Below are 22,828 nucleotides of genomic sequence, written 5' to 3'. Positions count from 1 at the left end.
CTGTGTAGAGACTCGTGGTGAGTTGTACCAGCCACATGTTGTCCAGGAAATCGACAAATTGCGGAATAGCTGACGCTGAGTCCCGACATAAACCCCGTCTTGCATATGTGGGGCGTGGTTGACAGACGTATTTCTTGTCGTCCTGTTCCTCCACAGACTCTCCAAGAACTCTCCCGGGCTCTCATTGAAGAATGGGAACGGATACCTCACGGTAACCTCCATATACTTATACGGAGAATGGCATGTAAGTGTCAGGCAGTGACAAATGCTGCGGGGGGCCATACACGTTACTGAAACTCTCGAAGTCCAACGAAAATCACCGAAGATGACGGGATGAATTATTGTTTTAACTTTGTTTTAGACGCCTGTCGGCCATTTTAGTTCTTTTTATGTAAATCATTGCACCTAAGATTGCTACTAGATTTGTAAATATTTCAGCAATAAGATTCAGTAGTCTATGTGACACCCCAGGACTTAGACGTTCGTCAAATTTGACGTTTATTTCCAATGGAGTCATCTCTAAGTGAAGGTGAGAACTATTAATTACAGTGCTAAATGCTTTTCTGTATTATTGATACTTAATATTGGGAGTAAAGAGTTACTGTGCACAAGGTGAGCTCTGTATTCTTTGTGTTTCAAAATTTTTCATAAAACTTACTAATGTTGCATCCTAATTTGTGTACATTACATCAAATTAGTGGCCAACGTACTTGAAACATGAAAAACCTGGGGTCTATTTGTGAACTCACTACTAAGTAGCCGCAGTGGTTAGCACACTGGACTCGCGTTCGGGAGGACGACGGTTCAATCCCGTCTCCGGCCATCCTGATTTAGGTTTTCCGTGATTTCCCTAAATCGCTTCAGGCAAATGCCGGGATGGTTCCTTTGAAAGGGCACGGCCGATTTCCTTCCCCATCCTTCCCTCACCCGAGCTTGCGCTCCGTCTCTAATGACCTCGTTGTCGACGGGACGTTAAACACTAATATCCTCCTCCTCCACTACTAAGTAGCAGATCTCTAAAAATAGGGATACTGATGTCTGACTAATTACAGAGTATATATTCTTGAGAATTTAACCTGAATTTATCAGATATCGTTAGAGTTAGGATGGTACTCTTAAGAAATATAGATATTCATTTACAAATATGAATAAAATTCTTTAATGGTCACTGATAACTTTTTCACCCCCTATGAGTTTATATAGAATGACTCAACAGCGGACATGAGTAAGTGCTCATAGTTCTTGAAGTATACGGTTTAAAGCCCATGTTTACTGAACGTTTTTTCCTTGATTCTGTGCGTACTACCGCCTCTCAAAATGTGGGATATTTTTAACACCCTTTATATATGTATAAATCACTTGACAAAAATCGTATTTGAAGATCAGGTGATTTCCAGTCAATATTAGGTATTAACATTTGTGGTACTTCAAGATAATCGCCAATAGTTGAGTGTGTTACATAAAAGTCTTGTAGCCGTGAAGTTTGTAATTTGTATCTACCAACTGACAATATTTTTTTCTTTAAATTTCTTATTCATTAAAAAATCTCAAGTATTGACTCAAAATTTTAAATAAAAGTAAGATTTATTTATTTTTACTTAGTAATTTGCAAGTGTTCTCAGTGAATTGAAATATGGTAAAACAATGTGGAACATCAAATACAAAACAAAATAGTTTTTTATTTGTAGAGACTTCCCTAGCCTGATCTCATATCTTTATGGAGGCAGCATGTGATTCTACATTTGCCAACGTTAGCGGCAGTGGGCTTCCAGATGCTCTTCCTGTTGCGAAACTGTACAGTGTTAATGATGTATATAATTTTTTCCATTTAACAATAAGGCATTGGTTAACTTGTTTTCATACAACCAGTAGCAAAAAATAAAAATGTTCTCTTAAAAAAAGTACATGTAAGATTTCTTGATTAACATTTCTGTGCGTTAATAAATATGGAATTTGAATGAGAGTAATTAAAATTGCTGCTAGAGACATTCGAACCAGGAACTACATGATTTTTTTGAGAACTGTGTCTTACTGCAATAGGAAACTGATGTCCAGCAACTGAGTAAGTATGAAGACAATCGAAGGCGACCAGGCAGTCATTAAAATGACTGCCCAAGATATGTACAGAACGGGCAAATATATCGAGTTGCAGTTTTCACCCAGTTATAGTGGACAATGCGGTGGATTTTCTGAACCACTTCATTTTAAATTCAACTCCAATTACAGAGTGTACCATGATTAAAAGAGAAAAGTGACACGGATGGAAGTTTATCAAGTTCCCAATTATCCAGCTGCGAATTTTCCGGGTTGCGGATTATTCGTGTATGCTTCGGCGATTTAAAAAATAAAAAAAACGAAACTTGAAGTATTCTGTTATAATTAAAATGAATATTTTTGTTTTCAATAAAGAATTCTGTTTGGGAAGGCTGAATGATGAAAACATGCGCGGCTGGTTCAGTAGCTATGTCCATGACCGGGATTTGAGCAGCTAAGTGACACGGATGTAGTGAATGAAGTGTGTTCGGTAGACGAACAGAATGGATACGAGGAGATCAAGGAATCTGTTGTCATACACACCAAGGCGGTGAAATGTTTTCGTTATTAGAATATGCAGGAAAAAATTCGCTTAACTATAACCAATGCTTTGACTCTCCCAAAAATGAGGCTACCTTCATGAAAAATCTGGGTGGATAAAGGACAGAAAAATTAGGTGGTCTTTTTCCGAAACTGAAGTAGAAGCAAGTCATAATAAATACTATGTTTTAATCGTAATTTCGTAAATAAATTGTGATTTTACGGCGAAAACGCTCAGGTAATAAACTAAACTTTCATATGTCATGTGCGGTATGTTTTGTAAATGAAATAAAAAGGAGGATGCGATAAAACTACGTGAATTTTGGATTATCCCTGTTTTTATGTTACCCGTGCAGTCTCGGGTCTGCATTAATTCGGATAATCCCGAGCTTGCCGCAGACAATAAGATTTATTTGAAGAATGAGTTGCCCAATGAGACAGTCACCCCCTAGTACACATCATCTTATATTCATCATATATTCAATGAGAAAAGTAGTTGATGTGGTGACTCATGAGCAGCATTTGTTTTTGCGTCTAATTTCATAACCATACATTCGCACTGATCCCGCAAACGGTTCGTTTACGGATCCATGCTCACAGGGACGTTTTTGCTTCTATTATCGTGTTTTTTCACCCACGCCAGTTTTGGGTACACACTGTATAATTTTCTTTTTGACATTTAAAGAGCCTTCGAACAGGGCTTCAATAACGTAACACGCAAACCGCTCTCCAACAGTGAGGAAAAGGGACCCTACAAACGTCTGACCTGTTGTACCACATGTAAGCAAACTCCTTAATCAGATACGATTCGAGCATTTATCTACGCACTTGAAGCCTCTGCTCTTTTGACAATCAGACGACTGGCTCTTGAAGCTTTTCAGAGATTTATAATGTGTATGACAATCGAAGACATGGATATGGATTTCGTTTATAGCGAATGCCTCTGAACTGTTGCAGCAGTGATGCAGTTGTATGCTGATATGTATCCTGATCGTGCCAAGACATCACGATTCATTACAGCAAACATTACAAAAAAATTGCAGGATCTTGAGTGTAGCAAACAGAAAATATTAACAGAGATGCACCTAACATTTCCAAAGCAATAATGCTCAGGTTGCTTGAATCTTTGAGTGGGATTAGCTAAACCAGTGTTCTGCGAATAATACATTCCAAGGTATTTCCTACATTCCACATTTCCTTCCATCAACAGCTTCATGTAAACGACTTTCAAAATCGGTTAGAGTCCTCCGATTAAAACTGTGGTACTTCTTTACAAGATTTTGTTTACGGATGAATCATCATTTACGAAACATAAGAAAGTCAATGTTCGCGATATGTACATAGTCCTTGACCCTTGCTGTGTCAATGTAAGGTGCCGGCATTTCAAGAATCGCAACATTTATACCTGTTTTATTAATGAGGCTCTAAATAGCCACAACTATCTACAGTTTCTTAGAAGTACACTGCCGCAGTTATGGAGGCCATCCCGTTGGACACCCTTGTGATATCAATATGACAGGTACCCCATTCCGCACAGATAACTGCAGCCTTCTTTTAACAGAACATTCAGAGGTCCCTGGATCGATTGCTCCAGAAACGCAGAGGGGGGGTGGACTCTCACTGTTAGGTCCGTCTGGTTTGACGGACAAAAAATTCTCACTTAGATGTGGTAGAACAAAGTTTATTTAACGAGAGAGAGTACTTCTTCACCGATGTGTGTTTTAGTAAAACGTAAGAACTATTCACTTGACAACGGAATTACTTCTCGAATAAGGAATAAAAAGTACTAAAAAGAAAGTCTCTTCTCAAGTAGTGAAATCACTGTAAAATGATTAGGAAGGTCAAAGGCCGTAATGAAAACAGACAGTTCTTGGAAGAACGAATAAACATCAATACCGTCTGAAAGCCTTTAGGAAGAAGACAAACGGCGCTAGAAAATGTTACTAACTGGTAAATACACAATGTACTACGCTAGCCAAAGTTAAAGGGCTGATAGTCCAAAGTTAAAGTTTGTACGCTTAGGTACATTACAATTTAAAGTTGGAGACAGGTTAGGTGCAAGGCCTACCCACAGAATTCACCATACTTATCGCGTCTGGACCTTTATCTGCTGGAAAAATTAAAAGAAGAAGTCTACAAGGAAACACCGACGACTGCCGAAGACATGACATGTTGTAAAAGACAGGTCTTATCTGCGATAAATCCAGGTGAAATTCATAGTATAGTGTCACTAAGCGGAATCGTTTTAAGGCATGTACTACTGTTCAAGGTCAATAGTTTGCGCATGTTGATACGGTAGCCGTAATAATCATAATCACAATAACGGTACTTGAATACAATATGGCAGACGTTTGTGGGAATTTTTCTCCTGACGGCTGGACACAGGTTTGCAGCACTGTTTTCATGTTACTATTTGATAAACATCCATGCATGTTACATTATTGAAATCTCGGACCAAATGTCACAGAAAAAGTACGTAGTTCCATAAAGTAGTCTGTGTCATAGTTCGACAACTATAAACACAAGAAAATACTTTAGTAAGCCAGAATATTCTTCACAACGGAAATTGCACCTCAACATAATTAGTCGTTCTGGATATACCGGATGCTTCAAACTGAATAAGAGATCTAAGGCTTTGTAGCATATATTACATTCAACTGACAATTATAAATAGTATATCTAATGAAAGAGCAACTGAGGCAGTTTTGATTGTATACTTGTGCTTATGCACACACATTCTTTCCAATTTCCAGACTATGGTGTAAGTGCCAGTTTTGCAAACGAAATTTTGCTTCTTGATGGTGATTTTCTGGATCGTGTCGGCTACAGTGATGAAATAACATTTCATCTAAGTGGAAGTGTGAACACACGTAATGTGCGCATCTGGGAGTCAGCAAATCGCAACGAGATGGTACAGATACAAACGAGATTCCGCTAAGTAGAATGTGTTTTGTGCTATATCCAGGCGGAAAATTTGTGGGACTTTCTTTTTTTGGTGAAGAAACTTTAACTGGAGTTTCTTATCTTGATGCGCAAATTTATGGCTCTTTCCTCAATTCGAATAAGCTAGACCACAGAACTTTATTTGGAAACACGATCGTGTGCCGTCTCACTGGGGTACCTCAGTTAAACTACACTGTATTCGACCGCTGGATTGGTTGCAAGAGGCCAGATGAAATCTTCTTTCGCGTGGACTACACGATCACCAAATCTGACGCCAAGCGATTTTTATCTTTGGGGGTGCACAAAGGATCATTTGTATAAGCGCTGATCTACTCGACATAATAAACAGGACCGAATCAGCTGTTTTAACAGTTACTCGAGACACACTGATCAAGGTTTGGGAAGAACCTGCCTATGGACTCGATAGTGCCGTGTGACGAATGGTGCTCACATTGAACACTCGTAAAAAAGACTGAGTTGCGTTTTCATTTGATATATTATTTATAATTGTAAGCTGAATGCATTAAGTGCTAAGAATCCTTAAAACCTCGATATTTGTTTTGAAAAGCCAGGTATTTTTGGTGACCTGTCGTAGCTGTCTCACCCTGCATAACATAATATCACTGTACTTAAGGGGACATTGTACGTGAAATTCATTGAAATTTGACATTTTCTGTTTTCTACTCCATAATGTATTTTGAACTTTCCTGAATATTTTGGTATATAATATATTAAAATCAGACAATTGTGAGACCTTTAAATAATATTTTGAATGTTGACGTGTGACTGTCAAATTTCGAGGCTACGCATATACTGCCACAGTTGAGCAATCATATCTTGGGAACTACACAATCTAGAAGGCTGTGAATTGCTTTGTTTTGGGCCTACTGCTACGTATCATAAGTTGGCATTACGAATAAACAAATCAGTCATTTGTTTCTGATACTAGTTTTCGTTGAAAGTCGTGTGATTATCGGCTATTTTTGTAGTAAGCTAACTTCTATTGCTTTTTAAAAGTAAATAAAATGACTAAGCGTAATAGTAACTTCAATAAACTCAATTTTGCCGGTAGCAGATACGTGAGACTGCATTTTATGCTGAAGTTCGCAGAAGGAGAGAGGTGTCAGATATGTGAATTACTTAGGTGATGGAGACAGCAAGGCCTTCATTGCAGTACAAAACAATATACAAAAACTTGAGTGTGTAGGACATGTCAAGGAAAGGATGGGAACACGTCTGCATAACCTAAAAACCAAGATGGGTAACACAAAACTGTCTGATGGCAAGACAATAAAATGTGCTGAAAGACTAATGGACAAAGTAATTGTTGAATTACAGGAATATTATGGGAAGGCCATTAGAAATAACTGTTGACAATTTAGAGAAGATAAAAAAAGCTGTGTGGAGCACTTTCTTTCACCAAATATCAACCGATGAAAAGCCATGTCATGCTTTGTGTCCACCTCCACCAGAGACTTGGTGTAAATATAGGCTAGCTGAATTTTCTGGCACCCTGCATGAATTTACACATAAACATTCTCTTCCTTTGGCAGTAATGGAGGCAACCAGACCTATTTACAGAGATTTGGTAAATCCTGAACCACTAAAGAAGTGTTTACATGGAAGACCCAGAATGTAAATGAGTCCTTCAGTAATGTTGTGTGGTGCCATGTGCCTAAAAGTTTATTTGTTGACCATATGACTCTAAAGTTAGCAGTGTCTGATGCTATAATAACATTTAATGGTGCGGAATCTAGGGGTAAGATCTGGACAGAACACAGCTAAAGGGCTGCGGGAACTGGATGAGTTTCGTGTACGTGAAGCAGAGATAGCTGCTCAGGAAATGATAAAAGAAGCAAGAAAGACACAGACTATGGGCCAGGGCAATTATAGTGCATAAAAGACGCAGAAATGTAAGTCTGTATAAGAATTTGTAATAAAAATGTTTTAAACCTCAATATCTCTGAACTACATTTTTTGCTATAAATGACCTGTTTTCTAAAAAGTGCTGGTGGTAGAGACATGAAATTTTCACAGCATGCCAAGTGTGAGATGTAACACATATAGAAGTAGAATAATTAAAATATCATGAGTGGTTTTGTTTTTATGTTCATTTTTTTACAAAATTCTGTCAAAAATTTATTGGTTGAAAAAAAAAAGATAACATGCCCCACAATACAATTTTAGCAATAATTCTTGTTCAGTGTATCTAGAAATGTGCATTAAATAATTATGGAAAATTGTAAGTTGGTGTCTTAAGAAGTTCCCAAAATAATGGGTCACAAAATTCGATAATTTTACATTGGCGGCATAGGACATACATTCCTCCCTTAAGAATTAACGCTTTACATATTTAATATACAATCACCAAACTATATTATGACAATGGTTTTGCTCTTTTCTACCCAGCTGCTATTGTACGTAAAGTGTAACTTGTTATGGATGGATACAGAATAACTAGTTATGTTAACTACATGAAAAATGTTCTTTATTGTGTACACACTTCTAAATTTTCACGATTATACATAAACATCGTTTGATTATGGATATTCGGTTACTAGATATATTCGTGTTAACCACTTTTTTATTATGTTTAAGTCTTTTAAATTATCAGAGGTTTAGATAAAGAGCATTTGGTTAGATACTGAATAAGTGGTTATCTTAATTATGTTTGCTTTGTCCTTATGGCGTTTGATACTTTAAATACTTAGGGTTATACATAAAAGCATTTTCTTATATGTATTGAAAACTGATTTCCTTAATTAATGTTCACTCAGCTTTTTCCTTAGAAAACACCCGCCCAATGCGATCAGCATTCTAGTCTTCTCGTGGTCAGAAACTGAACTATTTTCACGTACCAGAGTACTATAAAAGCTTTATCTGAATTTAGTTCCCTGTTTACATTACTAACCATTTCGGACAGTTACGCAGAACAGAGATCTGCAATACAGTATGCGTGACGCCGTCATAGACTTATAGCGTTTAACGTCTCATTGTTATTTCCCTATTTGATTCTAGTTATGATCGAGCGATGAAAGTAACTGATACGTGTCGTAATAAAGGAGTTCTGCTTCATTAAACAACGTGTCTTTAGTTTTAATAAAGCTTTACACGGAAAAACGTTTAGCTTGAGCCGCGCGGGATTAGCCGAGCGGTCTAGGGCGCTGCGGTCATGGACTGTGCGGCTGGTCCCGGCGGGGGTTCGAGTCCGCCCTCAGGCATGGGTGTGTGTGTGTTTGTCCTTAGGATAATTTAGGTTAAGTAGTGTGTAAGATTAGGGACTGATGACCTTAGCAGTTAAGTCCCATAAGATTTCACACGCATTTGAACATTTGTTTAGCTTGAAATCCCTTCGTAGAATTGACTTTTCACAAACAAACAAAAGTCGGACCACTAATAGTGAGATTTGGGGACCACCGCTCTCCTTGTAGTATTGTGGTAGTAAAACTAACAAACAATAAATAACTAAATTTTCCTATTAAATTTCGAAACTCGCTGTTAGTAGAAGAAATAGCGACATTGAGTCTTACGACCCCAACACCGTTCGGCCCACCTGTCTAACATACTAATAACGCTCCTGTAGTTGTGGCTCGATTGTTGTCGATTATATGACATTTGGCTCACAGTGGCCCTCAGCTATTCTTTCCCAGAAGCTGACCCCCGTCCCGTTGTTTGCACCCCTTCTCTCCATTTTCCATACAGTTTGTAACTACCACAACACCAGACTTCCGCAACTTCGGATTTACTAGAGCAACGATTACAGATGAAATCTGCGTAAAAATGAGAAAACATTTACGCATCTTACTGAGATGATGCACTAGATCAAACACAATGTTCTGAATGTTTCCATTGATGGAAAGGCGGTCATCAATCATTTGAAGAGACCTCTCGAGTAGAATGGTTTTTAACTACAACTGGTAGTGGTCACATTCAGGAAACAAAGGCTTACTATGCGCCAACCATTTATGCCTCTCACAGAACGTATAGGAAGGTTTATTGGTTCGCGTCGTGAGATTTAATTCGAATAATTGAACATTCGTGGAGAAAATTTTGCTCTTAATTTGGTGACAGAAGGCTAGGAGGAACATTGACTGTATGTTGGCAGTGAAATATTTGAACAGCCGATGATGATAAAACATTCATGGAAAGTATTATCACAAGAAGCGAGTGATGGATTCACGGCTACGACACTGAAACAAGTGTAGTAATGAGAAGGGGTTTTTCAGGGGTTCTTCCCGCATCGAGTGTCAAAGTGATGCCTAGTATCTTTTATGATGTTAGTGGAACTGTCGATTTAGAATTTTTAGCTGAGGAGTTTGTGGCACAACTTGACTAGGAGAAGGGATCGGTTGGTAGGACATGTTCTGAGGCATCAGGGGATCACCAATTTGGTACTGGAGGGCAGCGTGGAGGGTAAAAATCGTAGAGGGAGACCAAGAGATGAATACACTAAGCAGATTCAGAAGGACGTAGGCTGCAGTAGGTACTGGGAGATGAAGAAGCTTGCACAGGATAGAGTAGCATGGAGAGCTGCATCAAACCAGTCTCAGGACTAAAGACCACAACAACAACAACAACTGAGGATTAGTCAACATTTGACAAAAGGCGGTCCAAGAAAATTTGCAATACAACACAAAAACTACCAAAGGACAACTAGTTCTTCCTTGACCATGACGACGCACCAACTCACTCATATTCGCCAGTCTTCCACAGGCTTCCTACTTCCCAGACCTCGCACCATATGGCTTATTTTGTTTCTAAAATTGAAATAGAAGGATCTCTTCTTGAAACAACTGATGGCATTTAAGAAAATTCGCGACGGAAATTGATGTCATTCCATATAAACTATCCAGGCTTACGTGGCGTAGAGGAAACACTTTTTGAACAGGTGTGCGGAAAGAGGAAAGAAAATAAATGACGACTGTATATATATTATTAACGACAAGGTATTGCTACGTTTTGAGCTGAGCTTATGTTTAGAGGTTGCTGTAGTTGCAAGAGGTCAGATGTATTGTACGTACACATCTCCCATTATTATTCTCGACAGAATTCTTTCCATGTTCTCTTAATGACAATTAGCACAGTGACAGTCCATGCTCCACTGCTGAAAATTGGAATTGGCGGTACATCCTGGAATGTATAATTAATTAACTACTTTAACGAAATTAGGTTATGGTCTTCAGGGTCTCTGTTATACAAGGCCAGAGTTTCAGGCCTACAGTACATTTTACTTCATAGTTTATGTAAGAACTGATAATTATACTATCAATTATATAAATAGTGATAACAACAGTACTGATTGGTTATTGATTGATTATGGTACGTGATGATTGTCTTGGAGACCCCGAGGGGTAGGTTTCTTTCTGCACAATGACATCTGTTCCTGCGACCTGTGAGAGTAATGTTAAGTGTATCTGTTGAGAGATCACTGCACTGGTTTTGTGTGTTAGTGTGATGGAAGAAGAAAGAGGACGAAACCTGTTGTCGGCACATAGCCTCTCGAATAACACCAGATAGACCACCGGACTTAACCTTCCCATCCAGCGGACAGATCATCGTCAAGTGTCACATTCCCTCACTTCACTAGACACTGCGGAGAAGATTTTGAATTTAATCGAGGATATTGGTGCCTTACGTCATCCCATACCAAATGATTACTCGCCGCATACTGGCGGTGAAAATTTCTCCCTTCGTCAGGAATAATCACTTTTTTCAGTGCGGACTGCTGTGAAACATGCCGGAAGAGAGTCACTGAACTTCTGGAAGGTACCAACAGGGAGTGTAGCCATGCCGAGTCCAGTGTCATGGCCAGCTGCGCTAGATTTCTCGACTGAGGATCCGAGGCGTATGCAGCGAGATCTTGGTGGTCCCACAGATTCTAGATTGGGTTTAAATCCGGGGAGTTTGTTGGCCAGGGAAGTACGGTAAACTCATCTTGATGCTCTTCGAACCCCATACGTACGCTGCGAACCGTGTGACGCGTTGCGTTGTGCTGCTAGTAGATGCCATTGTGACGAGCAAACAAAGCTGCATGTAGGTGTGCACGTTGTCCCTAAGGACAGATGCACACTTGTGCTGATGCGTTCTACATCTACATTTATACTCCGCAAGCCACCCAACGGTGTGTGGCGGAGGGCACTTTACGTGCCACTGTCATTACCTCCCTTTCCCGTTCCAGCCGCGTATGGTTCGCGGGAAGAACGACTGTCTGAAAGCCTCCGTGCGCGCTCTGCTCTCTCTAATTTTACATTCGTGATCTCCTCGGGAGGTATAAGTAGGGGGAAGCAATATATTCGATACCTCATCCAGAAACGCACCCTCTCGAAACCTAGCGAGCAAGCTACACCGCGATGCAGAGCGCCTCTCTTGCAGAGTCTGCCATTTGAGTTTGCTAAACATCTCCGTAACGCTATGACGGTTACCAAATAACCCTGTGACGAAACGCGCCGCTCTTCTTTGGATCTTCTCTATCTCCTCCGTCAACCCGATCTGATACGGATCCCACACTGATGAGCAATACTCAAGTATAGGTCGAAGGAGTGTTTTGTAAGCCACCTCCTTTGTTGATGGACTACATTTTCTAAGGACTCTCCCAATGAATCTCAACCTGGTACCCGCTTTACCAACAATTAATTTTATATGATCGTTCCACTTCAAATCGTTCTGCACTCCCAGTTATTTTACAGAAGTAACTGCTACCAGTGTTTGTTCCGCTATCATATAATCATACAATAAAGGATCCTTTCTATGTATTCGCTGCTGTGGTAAGTATTTACTGGACTCGTACTACCTTCCTAATGACGAGCTTTCCCACGGAATGCCCTCCGCCCTGGCCCATTCTGACGATTATTGCAGGGTTTTTGCGTTCAGACGTTTCACGTCGTACACGCCAATGGCCATCTGTCTGATGGAGCACAAAACGTGGTTCATCTGTGAAGACCACCTGTCGGCAGTCAGTGGACGTCCAGTTACGGTAATGGCACTGACATTCCAGCCTTTGTCATCAATGAACAGCAGTGAGCATGGGGTGCATGGACCAGGCGCCATCTGCAGAAGCACATACGCTGAAACATTAGCTCAACAGTCATAGAGGAGACACAGCTGGTAGGCCCTTGGTTCATCAGTTGCTCAACAGTTCCACATCTAGTCCCCCGTACACATCTCTACAGCTGTCGTTTATGACCTGTGGTGCATCACTGTTGTCTCGTCACCGGTTATCGGTTATGGATAGTACCGTTTTGCCGTCCACGATATGCGCCATCAGTTTACAGACTTAGCCGTTTCGGAAACACTTCCACCGTTGGCACGAAAGGCCATGACCATGTCCTTTTCGACGTCAGGTACATCACTCTCTTTCTGCATTACGACAATGCCTGCACTATTCCCCGCGTCCCTCCGGAGACGTTTTATGTACCCCCCGCTGCTAGTTCTGCCACTTGCCGTCTGGGAGTGGTTACTGTATGTCGGCGTCCAACATAGGAGATGGTCACATTAATGTGACTGGACCATGTAGATAACTATACATAACTGTAGCTGAAGACTGCTTCCGCTGCTGTGGTAAGTATTTACTGGACTCGTACTACAGGGGCCTGTTTTTGTGAAAACGTATGTTCACGTGCATTACCAGTAGGTTGGCGCTGATCAGGTGACTGCTCCCCTCTTATTTAATCTTTATTTTTTCTTTCGAAACGATTATCAAATGAAGTACTGCCTGAAAATACTACACAGATATTCAACCAGATCTTGATAATATTTCAAAGTGGTGCAAAGACCAGGAAGCAGAAAAGCAAAATTGTGGACTTCTCAGAACGAAATAAAATATTGTATTTCATGGCTACAATATTAATGAATCACAATTTAAATCGATTAACTCATGCAGATAGCAGGATGTAACAGTAAATAGGAATATAAATGAAACTATTACATAGTATCAGTCGTAAATAAAGCACGTGACTGGAAAGGATATAAATCGTAGGTAAAGGATGTGACATGTAAGGATACAAATGGAACGATTACATAGGATCAGTCGTAGGTACAGTAAGTGACAGACTTAGATTTATTAGTTCGATACTGGAAAATGAGATGAGGCTACGTAGGCGGCTACTTACAAAACGCTCGAGCTACCCATCCCAGAACAGTGCTGAAATGTAGGACCGAACCAGATTAGCCTATTAGGGGACATTGAATGTATACAACGGAGGTCAACACGTAAGCTCAGTTGTTTGTTTGACCTATTGGAGAGCTTCAACCGAGGAGCTGAATAAACTACATGATTTGAAGCATTGTTTCCCATTATTAGTAAATGAGTGCTCACAACATGGAAACACGATATTCACGCTTCGACTCGGACAGCCCTGCTCCGAGCACGCACTCAACTGTATCTTAAGTGTAGCTTCATTCCGAACGGTTGCTCGAATTGAGCTCAACCAGAAGAATGCTGCCAATACAGCGTCTGACCGTAATTTTATAAGTTTTTTCATGTAGTTAAGCAAATAATTATTTGCTTAGGTTTCCCTTCAGTTCTCACTGTTTAATATTTCTTTTTAATGCATAGTTTATTAATACATTATCTGACTAAACCATTACAGCCAGCCAGCGCGGTAGAAAGCCGCATATCTTTCGTGACAAATGGCCTGTCCCAGTGGAGAATGGATTCCAACTTCTCTGACCAACACGGCTCTACCACTAGGGCACAAAAAACGTTCCTTGGCTAGGAACGATAAATGACATAAAATTTCCGGCCTGTGTGGCCGAGCGGTTCTAGGCGCTTCAGTCTGGAACCGCGCGACCGCTACGGTCGCAGGTTCGAATCCTGCCTCGGGCATGGGTGTGTGTGATGTCCTTAGGTTAGTTAGATTTAAGTAGTTCTAAGTTATAGGGGACTGATGACCTCAGATGTTAAGTCCCATAGTGCTCAGAGCCATTTGAACCTTTGACATAAAACTAGCACCTCTTCTATTTAGAGAACGGTTCATGAAATCGAATGGGTTAGTCGATGAATTATAGTATGCAAAGAGGGACGTAATTTTGTTATGTGGATTATCCTCTCAACTTTTGTATCAACCGTGATACTGAAGCTCATTTTTCAATGGAATCATATACCTTATCATGGCATTAGAAACGTCTCGAAAAGACGAGTACAGTGATGTAAAAGATATTAACGTTGGTATTCGTATGTTTCCAAAATTTCTAACATATGTGCTAAAATTAAAGATTAATGTGTCCGGAATCGGATATTGTAGTGTAAACACCGCGAAGTGGGACACTCATCCCAGGATTTGCCGTTGTATCGAATCTTCGACTGTTTCCTTCTTAACACAAAAGGTAGTCACTTCAACATAATTATGCTCAAACATTTGAAACAGCTTTCCTAAGCCCCTCCTGTTACACTAGAAGTTATCACTTCGTTCCTTTTACAACAATCGTATCCATGTCGTGTAGAGTAGGGCCACGAGGAAAAACATTTTATCTTGGTTACGTAGGAATTTCTTTTTGCTACAATGACGACGGGGTTTGGCACGGAAGACCATCACTTGTCGCAGTTAACACTGCAATAGGCGGCTCCAGTAGCCTTCCCTTTCAACTTTCGTGTATTTCTTGAATATTTTGATCGAGCGAGGTGGCGCAGTGGTTTGCGCAATGGACTCGCATTCGGGAGGACAATAGTTCAAATTCACTCCCGGCCATCTAGATATACAGGCTGTTTGAGAAGTGGAGGTCAATATTCAATGGTATAACAGGAATGATCATTCGAAACAAATATGTCAAGCAAACATGAGCTCTAAAACGCATTCGTTAAGAGCTATGATCAATTCTTGATCTTCGATACTGTGAAACCAATCTCTTCTACTGCAGGCTCTTTGCTTTCCTTATTTTGGGAAGTGGTAGTGTGGAGCAAAACAAGAAAAAATGTCTGGTAAACATCGCTCTAAAATTCATACTTTAAAAAGTTGTATTTCAAAGTAGCGAAGATGAACAAGTGCTCATAGCTCTTAAGGTACAAGGTAACCTGCAGTAGAAAAGATTTGTTTCACAGTGTCGAAGATCAAGAATTGCTCATAGCTCATAAAGTATGCGTTTTAGAGCCCACGTTTACTTGACTTTTTTTTGTTTCGAATGATCATTCCTGTTTTATCCCTGAGTACTGACCATCACTTCTCAAAAACCACGTACGTTTTACGTTTTCCGTGATTTTCCTAATTCACTCTGCGCACATGCCATGGTAGATCTCTGGAAAATGACACGATTGATTCCTTCACCACTTTTGAAACATTTCGAGCTTGTGATCCGTCGCCGTATCGATGTCGACAGGACATTAAACCCTAATCTTCCTTGCTTTTCAGTAATTCAGCGCAACGTTGCAATGTAAACATTAATTACTGAAATACCACTGTAGTTGTCTTTTCGAGAGCATTCGAATGCCATTAAAATATATTGTTTAATTTAAAACATATCTTAGTTGATACAAATGTCTCGATATCTTTGAACCGTTCACGAGGTAAGAGGGCGTGCTGAGAAGTAATGCCTCCGAATTTTTTATGTGAAAACTCTAAAGCTTTTTACAAGAGTCATTCCATAAGTCATGGCAACTATGGTATATTTTGCGATAATGTGACAACATGAGAATTCCACGATGTGCATTTAACTGATACGGCAGTGTGTACCTGAATACCAACATAAAATAGGATTGCTACACAGGAGGTCGTGTAACTGTGTCGATGAAACACACGCATTAGATGTCTGTGTAAATTTATTGTGCACCAGTACATATGGAACAAAATGAATTAAAATCAATTTCTGTGCTTCAGAATAGTCCCCAAGTGCATACACGCAGAGTTGCCAACGGCGAAGAAGGCGGGAAGGCGCTGGATGCCATTGACATTGCCATCAATGTGTGCCATCTGTCGCCGAAATGCCGTAAGCCATTCGCCCTGTTTGCAAAGCGTCTCCAACATAATGGTTTCCTCAGTTGTGGAAGGAGGTTGAAATCGTGCCGTTTGGGGACTGGTGAGTAGGGTGGGTGGTGGATGATATATATTGTAGCACGAACAACCTCACCTTGAATGTTTCAGGCACCGATACCGAGCCATCCTCGCATACGGTGGCAATTTGTCGGTTGATTTCAGTAACATTTTCCTCGGGCCTTCGAATGAATTTACTGTGATTACGGTGATGGCACATGTTCGAACGGTGTACCATAGTTACTATGACTTATGGACTGACCCTCGTAAATAAAGCAAAGGTTATTAACATTATACATCTTTATTCTTCATGTACACATACTTATTTCTCAACATAATCACCGAGCGAGGTGGCGCAGTGGTTAGACACTGGACTCGCATTCGGGAGGACGACGGTTCAATCCCGCGTCCGGCCATCCTGATTTAGGTTTTCCGTGATTTCCCTAAATCGCTCGAGGCAAATGCCGGGATGGTTCCTTTCAAAGGGCACGGCCGACTTCCTTCCCCGTCCTTCCCTAATCCGATGAGACCGATGACCTCGCTGTCTGGTCTCCTTCCCCAACACAACCAACCAACCAACCAGCCAAAATAATTACTGCACCGACGAACAGTTCATTCCAACGAGAGACCAATTTGTTGATATCATCACTGTAGAGTATTTGGCTTTGTTGATTGTGGCACAACCTCACCTCCACCTCCACCTGCACCGCTTCACCGCTATCAAAACGAAGTTCTCGAAGGTGTTCTTTAAGTTCTGGAAACAGATGAAAAACGGGTGAAACCAAGTCGAGACTGTATGGATGATGTTCGATGACAGTGAATCCGAGGCGTCGTCGGATTGTTTCAGACGTGGCAGCGCTCGTGTGTAGTCTGGCATTGTCATGCCGAAGGAGAGGGTGTTTAACGTGTGGACACACTCTTCGAATTCGAAACTCGATTACAACACGCTGTTTCTGACGCATCGGCATAGTTGCGTTACAGACGTCCATGTTACACGCTACAGTTCGGCATTCTGTAGCTGCAGAGGGCTGTAAATATATGGGCATGAATAATAAAGAAGTGGAATGTTAATAACGTTTGTTTTATTTAAGAAAGCTTTAAGAGTTTCAGCATAAAAAATTCGGAGGCATTCCTTGTCAGCAACCCCTCGTAAAAAGGATGCAGGTGTGGTGTCACCGCCAGACACCACACTTGCTAGGTGGTAGCTTTAAATCGGCCGCGGTCCATTAGTACATGTCGGACCCGCGTGTCGCCACTGTTAGTGATCGCAGACCGAGCGCCACCACACGGCAGGTCTCAACTGTTGTGGCGTAGGTTAACAGCCACGCCACTCGGAAGTAGCCGAAAGGCACGCGTTAACTCTCGCAGGCTAGAGATAGGTCTGAAACAGGATACGTAATGAATGCTATAAAGAAAAGTACGTAGCTGCTGGAATACCTAACTTTAATCCATCCTTGTTGTACATCGCTATTGACGTTACAAGTGAGACTCTGTAGATTCAGGCAATAAACTACTAATGGCGCCTTGCTAGGTCGTAGCCATTGACTTAGCTGAAGGCTATTCTAACTATCTGCTCTGCAAATGAGCGAGGCTTCGTCAGTGTGCATCGCTAGCTACGTCGTCCGTACAACTGGGCGAGTCTAGTCCGTCTCTCGAGACCTGCCGTGTGGTGGCGCTCGGTCTGCGATCACTAACAGTGGCGATACGCGGGTCCGGCATGTACTAATGGACCGCGGCCGATTTAAAGCTACCACCTAGCAAGTGTGGTGTCTGGCGGTGACACCACAGCAGGTTTTAGGGGATTCACCGAGCATTAACGGCAGGTGTGGCCAGATACGTCACAACAAATATGTTCAGAATAAAACGGTCACACAGTTTATAACAGTGGTTCCAACCTTTCTTAGACCATTTCCCTTGAATGTAATTAGATATTAGCTAGTACCCCCCCCGCCCCCCCCCTGCCGTCCGTTGCTCCGCTCCCCTCCCCCCCGGTTCCTAAAATTCCTGAAGATAGACGTTGAATATGGATATTCTATCACAGACACAGTCCCTTTGACTGTTCAGAGATGTCACTAAACCCGACCACAGGTGCAAACAACTATGCAAGAGTAGCGCCTATTAGACGGAGGACGTAAGACAGTCGATCAGTTCCAGCAGGAAAGAGGTACACGGCTCGTGTTGTCTGTAGTTCAACCATGCCTAGACGGTCAATGGTTCGATCGCGTCCACATTGTTACTTTGTGCCAGGAAGGGCTCTCAACAAGGGAAGTGTCCAGGTGTGTCGGAGTGAACCAAAGCGACGTTATTCGGACATGGAGGAAATACAGAGAGACATGAACTGTCGATGACATCCCTCGCTCAGGGCTACTACTGAAGTGGATGACCACTACATACAGGTAGGAGGAATCCTGACAGCAACGCCACCATGTTGAATAGTGCTTTTCGTGCAGCCACAGGACGTCGTTTTACGACTCAAACTGTGCGCAATAGGCTGCATGATGCGCAACTTCTCTCCCGAAGTCCATGGCAAGGTCCATTTTTGCAACCACGACACCACGCAGTGTGGTAAAGATGGGCCCAACAACATGCCGAATGGACCGGTCAGGATTGGCATCACGTTTTCTTCACCGATGAGTGTCACATATGCCTTCAACCAGACAATCTTCGGAGACGAGTTTGAAGCAACCCAGTCAGATTGAACGCCTTAGACACACTGTCCAGCGAGTGCTGCAAGGTGGAGGTTGCCTGCTGTTTTGGGGTGGCTTTATGTGGGGTCGACGTACGCCGCTGGTGGTCATGGAAGGCGCCGTAACGGCTGTATGATACGTGAACGCCATCCTCCGACCATAGTGCAACCATATCGGCAGCAGGGACGACAATTCGCGCCCCCATCGTCCACACCGTGTGAATGACTTCCTCTAGGATAACGATATCGCTCGACTAGAGTGGCCAGCATGTTCTCCAGATATGAACCGTATCGAAGATGCCTGGAATATATTGAAAAGGGCTGTTTATAGACGACGTGACCCACCAGTCACTCCGAGGGATCTACGCCGAATCGCCGTTGAGGTGTGGGACAATCTGGACCAACAGTTCCTTGATGAACTCGTGGACAGTATGCCGCGGCGTATAACAGGCATGCATCAATGCAAGAGGACATGTTACTGGGTATTAGAGGTACCGGTGTGTACAGCAATCTGTACCACCACCTCTGAAGGTCTTGCTGTGCGGTGGTACAACATGCAATGTGTGGTTTTTTTAGTTTGTGCGTGTGTCTCTTGGAATGAATGCTCTGGGAATTCTTGGTGCTTCGCAAGTGCTACCCACGACTCCTTCTCAGATAAGAAATGCTCACTACCCACAGTGAGGGCAGAAGCTTGTCGTAAAACATACTTTTTCTCCTGCATTACTGCTCTCCATTGGTGCATTTGCTTGCCTGCACGCTCCAACCCCATTTAAAACCAATCAAATTAAAATGTGTGCACTATACTTACTGTTAGTAAATCACTTCGTTGCTACAGTTTTTACTTCGGAACTGGCGGAAATTGGAAGGCTTCATGCTTTTAATGTTTTGTGCCTGACCACACTCCTTAATTGTAATAATAATAATAATAATATTGGTAGTAATGTGTACAACAGTACAGTAGCAGTCCCCCTTAAACATCCCAACAACCACCACCACCACTACAGTAGCCCTTATGTTGTTACTGCTGAGTCGTGCTGTCAATTAATTCATTTATCTGTTTCGAAGGTACTATCTACAAATGGGAGAAGAAATTTTCTTGAGATATTTAGCATTTGCTACGTATATGTGCCACTTTTATCATCAACGATGTATGGTAGAAAGCACAACATATGTGTGTAGTGGGTGAACTATATCAGGCATCTGTAACCTCCACCGCATTGTTGCTGCAAATTGAGAAAAAGTAATTATTGATAACTTATATAACCAGTATTAGAGTCTTACAAAATTGTGATAATAGCAATGATCTTTTGAAAATAATATAGTTTCACGACTGAAACAGAATGAATGGTTAGTTTTTGTTCCTCAGAAAATTTAATTTTACCCCTCAGGAGGTAGTTAACCGCAGGTTGTGAATCACACGCGTATACCCTTGGAATATTTCTTTCAGTGATAGCTTATTAACAGCGCGCAAAATGTGAATTTTTAATGGACTGTGAGCTAGACACAAGCGTGAAGATGTGTTTGGTGGTGTGTGACAGGCGGGGGGCAGGGAGCACGGAGAGAACAGCAGCAGCGGCAGCAGCAGCAGCAGCAGCGGCAGCGAGGCGGACTGCAGCTTGTGCCTGCGCAGCCAGTGCAGCTGCAGCGGCAGCGACGGCGACGGCGAGGCGGCGCCCGTGTCGCCGGCCACGGCCGTGGACGCCCAGCTCGCGCTGCAGTGCACGCGCCTGCAGCTGGCGCCGCGCAGCCGCCCTCCCTCGCAGCAGCGGCCCACGCCGCGCCGGCCCTGACGCCCCAACCTGTGCTCGTCTGTCTTTTGTCTCTTCCTGAAAATAAACCTGACTTCTTTTCTACACCTCTGTTTTCTTTGACAGCCACCGCTCTTTCAGGTTCACATACGCAGAACACCGTGGCCTGCAGCACATACTACCTTCACTTGCCCGCAAGCACACTTACGAGTACTTTGCCCCTTGGGGCAGTGTTAGCAAAGCCTGCTGCGGAACCTACTTTGTGTTATTCACTGGACAATTATTTAACGAAAGAGTGATTCAAACTCTCCTTCTGTTAGAACAACAATCCCACCGTCAAAGAAATCTGGTCACTACAGTGACTCAGATCACGTAGACCATATCTCCCACTGTGCATAAACTCCCTACTAGTAAGTGACCCCATCTTGATAAATTTTCGAGTCAGTATGTTTAACTGGTTGTAGGGCTCACATCCATCATTTTGTCACAATCGTGACTGTGTACCCCAACCAATATGACCATTGTTATAGTTATTATTATTGTTATGTGTTAGTACTGACTGGGAAAATATTTAATAACTAGCCTTTTCTGCGTGACTTTACCTGCATATGCATTTGACACACACATTGAACACTCCTCCTCCTCTCCCACTCTGTTTCCATCTCTGCCTTCCTCTGTCTGTCCACCTCATCCTGGCACCTGTATCTATCTCCTCGTCCTCATTCTCTCTGTCTCTTCATCTCCTTCCCCCCTCTATTTGTCCATTTCCTCCAGCCCTTGTCTCTAACCATATCTTGCTTCCCCATCCCCTCTGACCATATCCTCCTCTTCCAATCCCTGTCCATCTCACCCATCTTTCAGTTCCAGCTGCCTGTCACCCCTCTACATTTGCAATCTGCCTCATGCATCCCCCCCTCTTCCACTCTATCTATTTCCTCTTCTCCCTCACATTGTCCATCCCCTTCTGTATCCACCTCTCAACGTCTCCCCAGCCATGCTTGTCGCCGGCCGAAATGGCCGTGCGGTTAAAGGCGCTGCAGTCTGGAACCACAAGACCGCTACGGTCGCAGCTTCGAATCCTGCCTCGGGCATGGATGTTTGTGATGTCCTTAGGTTAGTTAGGTTTAACTAGTTCTAAGTTCTAGGGGACTAATGACCTCACCGGTTGAGTCCCATAGTGCTCAGAGCCATTTTTGAACCATGCTTGTCGCCACTTATAGCCCCTGCAGTACTGTTCAGTAAAGCAGGCGTGTACTACTGCCACAACATGCCTGTCATGCAGGGCACACTACACAGCTGGGGGTAGAAAAATCAAATATGTACTAACTCTGACAAACAGGTCGCCATGCAATGCAGGTCGATAAAGCAGACCAATACTACTCCAACACAACAAGAATGACATGCAAGGTAGCCTACATGTTGGGGGCCAGTAAACCATATCTTGCCCCTGATATTAGGCTGCCTTGCAATGCAGGTTGATTTGACAGGCCAGTACCTTTCCCACGCAACATATCTGTCGTACACAGCGGCCTACACACCAAGGGCTGGAAAAAACACGTTTTGCACATATCTCAGCTCCTATTGGAGATAGGACTTAACAAACACCACAGTGCTGATACTCATGAGACCAGCTGTCTCTGTTCCAAATTTTGTTGAAATCGACCCAGGGTTTTGGGAGGAAATCCCAGACATACAAATAACAGATAAAATCACAGTACAGGCGCTTCGTTTGGGAACAGCTCTGCTGCTACAGTCACAGGTTCGAGTCCTGCCTCAGGCATGGGTGTGTGTGATGTCCTTAGGTTAGTTAGGTTTAAGTAGTTCTAAGTCTAGGGGACTGATGACCTCAGATGTTAAGTGCCATAGTGCGTTGTGCCATTTGAACCATCACAGTGCAACAGATATAGCCTTGAGTT

At 42.3% G+C, this 22,828-nt stretch overlaps 1 protein-coding gene across 1 annotated transcript in view; it reads left to right on the top strand.

Moving 5' to 3' along the window:
- The window catches only part of LOC124613562 (chromatin modification-related protein EAF1-like), a 46,492-nt gene extending 25,538 nt beyond the window's left edge, over window positions 1–20,954 (top strand). The window contains exons 4-6 of the mRNA XM_047142276.1: window positions 16,326–16,434; window positions 20,703–20,797; window positions 20,871–20,954. Of these exons, the coding sequence (XP_046998232.1) occupies window positions 16,326–16,434; window positions 20,703–20,797; window positions 20,871–20,954 (288 nt within the window). The remainder of the gene's footprint in view (window positions 1–16,325; window positions 16,435–20,702; window positions 20,798–20,870) is intronic.
- Window positions 20,955–22,828: the final 1,874 nt, after the last annotated feature.

Source organism: Schistocerca americana, chromosome 4 (assembly GCF_021461395.2).
Source record: "Schistocerca americana isolate TAMUIC-IGC-003095 chromosome 4, iqSchAmer2.1, whole genome shotgun sequence".
In the NCBI taxonomy this organism is placed as follows: domain Eukaryota; kingdom Metazoa; phylum Arthropoda; class Insecta; order Orthoptera; family Acrididae; genus Schistocerca; species Schistocerca americana.
This window is presented reverse-complemented; position numbering and strand designations above follow the sequence as displayed.